At 36.4% G+C, this 8,286-nt stretch overlaps 1 protein-coding gene across 3 annotated transcripts in view; it reads left to right on the forward strand.

Moving 5' to 3' along the window:
• The window catches only part of pdzd2 (PDZ domain containing 2), a 141,787-nt gene extending 133,781 nt beyond the window's left edge, over positions 1-8,006 (forward strand). For all 3 annotated transcript variants that reach the window (XM_007250471.4, XM_007250472.4, XM_022664893.2), the window contains 5 exons: positions 1,687-1,804; positions 2,555-2,656; positions 4,031-4,304; positions 5,922-6,056; positions 6,627-8,006. In XM_007250471.4, coding sequence (XP_007250533.3) covers positions 1,687-1,804; positions 2,555-2,656; positions 4,031-4,304; positions 5,922-6,056; positions 6,627-6,793 — 796 coding nt within the window. In that variant the 3' untranslated portion in view covers positions 6,794-8,006. The remainder of the gene's footprint in view (positions 1-1,686; positions 1,805-2,554; positions 2,657-4,030; positions 4,305-5,921; positions 6,057-6,626) is intronic.
• The last annotated feature ends 280 nt before the right edge of the window (positions 8,007-8,286 follow it).

The following is an 8,286-nucleotide window of genomic DNA, read 5'->3' on the forward strand; positions in this document are numbered from 1 at the left end:
AATACTTCTATGCTGCAAATCCCAAAGGTGTTCTCTTGGGTTCAGATCCTGGGACTGAAAGGGCCACTGCAGAAAACTGAATTTAATATGTTCATTAAATCTGTTCAACCACTTTTGCTTTAAGACATGGAGCATTATCCTGTTGAATGTAGCCATTACAAGATGGGTAAAAGGTGGACATGTATTGATGAATTCTGTCTACTGCTGTAGCCCATTTGCTGCATTTTAGTGCTTTGCATGATGACCTCAAATCATAAGCTGCTTGTGCAATTTTTTTGGCACCCCACATTTTGCCAAAAACTTGCAGACACAGCTCTATTAGTCAAAGGTATTTGGACTTATTCGTGTAGCCAAAGACTTGTGAACACAGCTTAATTAGCCAAATATATTTACACTATACTATTAAGCCAAATGTTTCTGGACACAGGTCTTTCAGCCCCACATATTTGCACGATTTTAAACATTTAGACATTTAGCCAAATAGTTTTAGACTTCAACATTTAGCCAGACGATTTTAAAAGTCAACATTTAGCCATTATATTTTTAACATCAATATTTAGACAAATGATTTTGGACTTTAACATTTAGACATTTAGCCAAACAGTTATGGACTTCAACATTTAGCCCAACAACTTTAGACTTCAACATTTAGACATTTAGCCAAATGATTTTAAACATCAACATTTAGCCAAAGACTTGTGAACACAGCTCAATTACCCAAATATATTAACACTATACTATTTAGCCAAATGTTTCTGTACGCAGGTCTTTTAGCCCAACATATTTGCATTGCATGATTTTGAACATTTAGACGTTTAGCCAAATAGTTTTGGACTTTAACGTTTAGACATTTAGCCAAACGATTTTAAATGTCAACATTTAGCCTCTAGATTTTCAAAATCAACATTTAGACAAACAATTTTGGACTTCAACATTTAGACATTTAGCCAAACAGGTTTGGATGTCATAATTTAATCGAACTATTTTGAACTATAACATTTAGCCAAACAATTTTGGGATTCAATATTTAGCCAAACGATTTTGGGCTTACATTTGGGCAACATTAACCAGAATCTTGTGGATAACACTGATAGCTAGCAACACTTTTACATCCACCAAGCAACATCTTAGCACCTATACCACAGGTATATTAATATATTAAGGACCACCTAGCAAATACTGCTGAGGTGTATTTTTATGCATGTGTTGTTTTTATGCAAACAGTACTTTCTATTTTCGAGTTTCTAATGGCCAGAGTGAACATTATCTAAGGCTGCTGGCCCATTTCTCCATGAATTTATGCGTTGCACTGCTGCAAAATGCATGAATAGGTAAGTGTACAGCCTGGTGTTTTTTGAAAACATCTAAAAACTAAAGCAAGCAGTCTGGCACTGATGTGTATTTGTATTCCTTGCATGTTGTTCCATTGCTTTTTGCAAAAGATCATTTTGGGTGTAGTAGTTTGTGCTGTATTGTCATTTTTAGAAAGGCTTTCTCTAGAATCTTTGTACATTGCATTACTCCATGTACTTAATGGTTTATTTATTCAGTGTTAGGATGATCCACTGCATGAAATTAGGTTGTTTTAGGCACTTGATCTTACACCTGACTGCTGAGGTTTTGAAGTTGGTAGTAAGCTACAATATAACTCACTTTCATGTTTTTTTTTCTCTTTCTTCATTTCAGCCTGAAAGATGTGTCATCATCTCCACTGGAGCAGACAAAAGTACAGAATGTCCTAAAATCTGTTTCGGCCAAAGTGGACATGATGACCCTGATGGAGGAGCTGAACAGCGTTTCAGAGGTAATACTATGTGAGCGAGGCAATACATTCTGCAGTGTATCAGTAGGCTAATCAAGGGCTCACCAGATAATACAGTACTTCACTACATATCTTTTCATCTCAGATTATACTTTTACTGTCAACATGATCAAAAGCTCCCCTGTGGAAAGCCAGTACTTTGATCTCAAGAGTGGCATGATCACATGCAGCCTATCTGACAAGCGCTGCTTCCTTTTAGGATGCAGGGAAGATGTGTTTTCAGGCACAAGAGCATTTAAGATACAGACATCACTTTCTGTGATTTATAAAATGTCACTGTTTTTAAGTACTTGCTATTCTGCCTGTCTTGTACACTTCTCATTTCCAGCTCTCCAAACTAGATTGTTGAGCATTTTGCTTTTTATTTTATTTTTATTTTTTCAGTTTAGTACAGCATTTCTTATAATACATCAACAATTGAAAACTGTATCTCTGTTTTTGTTGTTTTTTAGTTTATATTCTAAACACACAAACTGTCTCTTGCACTGTCTAATTTTTTATTAATGCACCAATAGAAGTTCTCCAGCATGCCCTGAAATAAAGTCTTTTACATCGATTTCAATTGTATGTTAAGAAAGATTTATCTCTCTCCTTTAAAGTTACTGTTTTGGGGACATGTTTTTTGATTGGACAGCAACGACATAGGAAAAACTGTAATGGATCATTAAAAATGTGAGAATTTCTAGAAGATATCCAGGCTAAAGAGCTGTGTTTTTTCTTCAACTTGTTAAGGTTAAAGAGGATGTGCACTTTGTGGTCTTGTCCAAGGAGGAAGGCTCTGGATTGGGTTTCAGCATCGCTGGAGGAGTGGATTTGGTGCAGAAATCCATCACTGTAAATATGACTATTTCAATTCCTAGCAGATCTGCTCATGTTATCTCAGACTGATAAAATCTCAGCTTCTTGCTGTAGTTAATTAGTTGTTAGCAATGAACCTTACAAAGATACCAGACACACACTTGCTTGGTATGAAATCCTGTTGCATTAACATGCTGTACTTTAAAGTAAGGAAGATATTTTCCTAAATAGTTACTAGTTTATAGATATAATAGTTAGTTATAAGAGTTAGTTTTTTTTGTGTGTAGAGTTTAAACATATAAGGATTCCATACGCAATAAGAATTCCATTACTACATAGAAAAGCATAACTTGCATGTTGTGTAGATTTAATAAAGGATTTACCAACAAGAAAAATGCAAACTAATGTTTTTCACCCCCTTGTGGTGGAGATGGGAGTTTATCTCTCAGATAGTCCCCACATTATATCTATTTTGATTGGCTGTCCAATGTTGTAAGCTATTCAAAAAAGTACTCTGAATAGGTGGGGCTAACCTGAGGTTTCTTCTCATACCCTTTCTTCTACTTCCTTTTTTGAAATTATTTTAATCCACACAGAGATGATAATACTTACATGAGAATGCTAGCCCTGAATGGGGTAAGAGAACCTAATAAACTATAAATGAAGCTTTAAATTGTTCACTAAATAACTAAAGAAGTATTTGGGGTTCAGCCAGAAACTTGTGTGCATTGTCAGCCTGGTTTTCTCCTTGTTAAATCCTCAGTTCTTAAAAAAAAAAATCTGTATTCATGTAGACATTCCATATACAGTTTCTAAATCAGTTTATCTGATTTTGATATTTATCGGTTTATGTTCGAGTAAAATTAACTTTGTTGTTTTATTCTATAAACTACGGACAACATTGTTCCCAAATATACATTTAAATTATAATGAAAAAATATATTAAATGACAATAAAATATTTAGAGCATTTATTTGCAGAAAATGAGAATTGGCTGAAATGACAAAAAAGATGCAGAGCTTTCAGACCTCAAATAATGCATGTTCATAAGGTTTTAAGCGTTCAGAAATCAATATTTGGTTGAGTAATCTTGTTTTTTAGTAACTGTTTTCATGCATCTTGGCATGTTCTCCTCCACCAGTCTTACACACTGATTTTGGATATTGTTATGCCTGCACCCCTGGTGCAAAAATTCAAGCAGTTCAGCTTGGTTTAAGGGCTTGTAATCATCCCTTTTCAATTTGGTAAAATCAAAGAAACTCAACCTTTTTAATTGGTATCTTATTTTTTCTAGAGCTGAATATAAACAGTATAGGCTGGGAATGTATTTTGTTTGCATTTTGAAACTTTTGAAAATATTTATAGTATATTTTGAACAGTAGAATTTAATTTTCTCTCTGTGTGTTACAGGTTCATCGAGTCTTTACTCACGGGGCAGCTGGAATGGAAGGTACCATTCGTCGAGGGGATGCTGTGCTGTCCATAAACGGGAGCAATCTGAGTGGGACCACCCATGGCGAGGCTCTTTCCTGTCTACATCAGACCCGATTGCAAAAACAGGCTCTTGTGGTCATTCAGAGAGGCAAAGACAGTGAGCCCTCATCACCTAGACGTGATGTTTCCTTACAGCCAGGAACCTGTCCTTCCCCAGCCTATCAGGAACACAGTAGAGAGAATGGAACAAGTAAGTAACCCATACTAAAGTCATGGAAGTGTCCTTTAGTGTAGAGAATAAATTGTTTCAGTATAATTGTTGAACAATTGCAGATGCTGGGTTTGCTTAGATTGATTGTTTTACTGAGATTTTAATTGTAGACCAACCCAAAGTAGCGCATAATTGTGACGTGGAATGAAAAGGATACATGGTTTTCCAAATTTTGATGAAATAAAATCTGAAAACTCTAACGTCCAAAAGTATTCAACCCCCTATATCAATACTTAGTAGAGCCACCTTTTACTGCAATTTCAGCTGCAAGTCTTTTGGAGTATGTCTCTACCAGCTTTGCACATCTAGAGACTAAGATTTTTACTTATTCTTCTTTATAAAACAGCTTGAGCTCAGCCAGGTTGCATAGAGAGCGTCTTTGAATAGCAATTTTCATGTCTTGCCACAGAAGCTCAATGCGATTTAGGTCAGGACTTTGACTGGGCCATTCTAACACATGAATATTCTCTGATCTTTTATGTTCCACTGAAGCTCTGGCTGTATGTTTAGGGTCATCGTCTTGCTGGAAGGTGAATCTCCTTCAAAGTCTCAAGTTTTTTGCAGCCTCCTATGTTTAGCTCCATCTATTTTCCCATTAACTCTGACCAGCTTCTCTGTCCCTACTGAAGAAAAGCATTCCTATAGCTTGATGCCGCCACCACCATGTTTTACAGTGGGGATGGTGTTTTCAGGGTGATGAGCAGTGTTACTTTTCTGGTCTCATCTGTCCACAGAACCTTCTTCCACATTTGCTTATGCCTTTTTTTCAACAATGGATTTCTTCTTGCCACTCTTCCATAAAGGCCAGAGGTGTGGAGTACATTTATTGTCCTGTATTCAGATTTTCCCACCTGAGTTGTGGATTTCTGCATCTCCTACAGAGTGACTATGGGCCTCTTGGCTGCTTCTCTGATCAGGGCTCTCCTTGCTTGACCTGTCATTTGGGTGAATGACCATGTCTTGGTAGGTTTGCAGGTGAAGAATACTTTTTCCATTTGTGGATGATGGACTAAAGAGTGCTCCTTTGGATGCCCAAAGCTTGGGATATGTTTTTATAACATAACCCTGCTTTAAACTTCTCCACAACTTTATCTCTGACCTGTCTGGTGCGTTCCTTGGTCTTCATACTTTCTGTTTTTTTTGAGGCCTTCACAGAACAGCTGTATTTTTACTGACGGAGTCTATTAACTAATTAAGTGACTTTTGATGGCAGTTGATTTGCACTGGGAATTACTGGGGGTTCAGAGTAGAGGTGCCTGAATACTTTTCAGATTTTTATTTGATTAAAATGTATAAACCAATGTATCGTTTTCATTCCACTTCACAATTATGTGAATTAGTTTGTGTTGGTCTGTCACTTAAAATCTCAATTAAAATGTGGTGTAAAGCGATAAAGTTCAAGGTATATGAATACTTTTGCAAGCCACTGTAAAAAGCCATAGTAATAAGGGAATTTATGATAAAATGATTTACCTGCATTCTTGAATATTCAATTATTCATTATTTACATGAATAATTAATCACATTTCTCTTTGCATTTAGTTTCTGTTTTGTTTGCTGATTGTAATATTGTTTATATGGCTTGGCGTCTTACAGTTATGGAAGTTGGTCCTGATGGAGCTTTGAGTGTGGAGCTACAGAAGACTGCAGCAGGCCTGGGATTCAGCCTAGAGGGCGGCAAAGCATCAGCTCAAGGAGACAGACCACTCTACATCAAGCGCATTTTCAGAGGTAACCGTTCCCTTCAGCTGCTCTGCTCTGAGCCTTAGTCCTCCACTAGAGGGAGACATTGTCATGGGTCAAAGACTGGATAAACAGTATTTAGTGCAGAATTGGCCATATATATACATCTTTGGGAAAAGAAACTAAGAGAGCACTTAAAAAAGTGAAGTTTCTTTGATTTTACCAAATTGAAAACCTCTGGAATATAATCAAGAGAAAGATTGATGATCACAAGTCACCAAACCAAACTGAACTGCTTGAATTTTGCAACAGGAGTGAGTAGCATAAAGTTATCCAAAAGCAGTGTGTAAGACTGATGGAGGAGAACATGCCAAGATGCATAAAAAACTGTGATTAAAAACCAGGATTATTCCACCAAATATTGACTTCTAAACTCCTGTATCTTATCTTATTGACTGTGATGACAGACTTAAACTGTGCTTTAAAATGATGCACTAATAGCTTGTTTAGTTATTAGCTGTGTAAATTTGCATTATCATTTGTCTGTGACTGCCACTTTAATGATAACCACAAACAGACCAAGCGATAATCACAGACCTTGTTGTTTTGTTTACTCAGGAGGTGCTGCTGAAGTGTCCCGGGTCATTGATGTGGGAGATGAGGTTCTAGCTATAAATGGCAGGTCCTTGCAAGGCCTAATGCACTACGATGCCTGGAACGTCATCAAGGCGATCTCTGAAGGCCCCGTCCAGTTAGTGATCAGAAAACCCCGGACTTCAGTATGACGTTCAGCAGGACTGTGAGCAGCGGACTTATTCAGTGTGTAAACTGATCATCAGAGTGCCAAACTGATCATATTGTACATATAAGGATGTTTTTCCCTCTTTTTATACGTGTATTTTTTTTTTTTTTTTTTTTTTTTTTACCAATCCCTGTGATTTTACAGTTTTTTTAATGGGATTTCTACTGACTAATCGACCATTTTTAATTGGAAGGTGTTTGTCTGACTGAAACACGGGTTTTCTGATTAAGTCCTATTTTTGAAGCCCAGTTCATTGATGTCCACAAAGCTTAAAACCTTAAAGAGCAAATTCATACCTTAAACCTGATGATTTGTGGCTGTGCAATCAGAGTAGAAAGTACTCATTTGTACAGTGAACTTAAAAGAATCTTATATTATGAATTTTGTGACACTTTGTCACATAGAAATAATGCATATTGTTAATTTATACATTTGTTTCACAAGGAAGAAATGTGGATTTAGTTTCAGCTTATCTAAGGACGCTGAAGTTTGTTTGATTGCTTGCCTGCCTGCCTGAATTTTGAGGAAATTTCTCTAACGAAATGTGTTTTTTCTTTCTTCTGTCGTCTCTCCTCTGTTTTTTAACTGATTTCTATCCAATCCCCTAGTGGGAGCAATGCCTCCAGTTACTGTTTGAAAAAATCTTGTTTTATTCCATCATTTCTTTAAGAATGCTGTCATTTAAGAAGTGGGACACACAATCCATATTTGAAATATTTCACACCTTAAATGAACCTGCTTCCTGTCACAGGAAGTAACTCACGGTTAAAAAAAGCACACATCTCCCCAAAAGCATATCCTCAATCACACACCAAACTTCTTAGAACTGCTTTGAACTTAGTCCCGGACTCTTTCTGGACTACTTGATTGCATTCTTCCAGCTGTGAATATTTTTCCTTGAGAAACTCAAAGACTTTCCAGTGAGTTATTATGTTGTATCAACACTGCATCAATGCTGTAGTCATATTTTACTTGAATTGTCTATGTGTAAATATTGCGGTCCCCACAAACAATATTTTAACTTAATGTATCTGGACTCTCAAGCACAAGTTTGTTTATATTGAATCATGACAAATCTAATAAGTGAACATTATGATTTCTGTGCATTCCCTAACCTGCATTTCATGCTAATGCCCCTGTGTAAAAATACATTAAACATGTTTCAATGCAGTGATATTCATTGATCCTGAATATTCCTTTTGTTTACTTTTTCTTTCTTTAAAGCTCTCATTCCATCATTTTTTCATTCATTTTAAAATGTATAGTTGTGGTCTCTAGTATGAATGAATACCATGTGAGCTGTTTTTTGTGGGAAAAAAAAAAATGTTGATCTGGTGATCTGGTATAACACTGCTTTAGTCCGATGGAGAGGGAAACGATAAGATTTCAGCTCTTGCTCATGAATATTCATACATGCAAACATATCACCTCTAATTGGCTAACAGTGAGACAGACAACAGTTAGAAATGTTTAAAC

Source organism: Astyanax mexicanus, chromosome 22 (assembly GCF_023375975.1).
Source record: "Astyanax mexicanus isolate ESR-SI-001 chromosome 22, AstMex3_surface, whole genome shotgun sequence".
NCBI classification, from domain to species: domain Eukaryota; kingdom Metazoa; phylum Chordata; class Actinopteri; order Characiformes; family Acestrorhamphidae; genus Astyanax; species Astyanax mexicanus.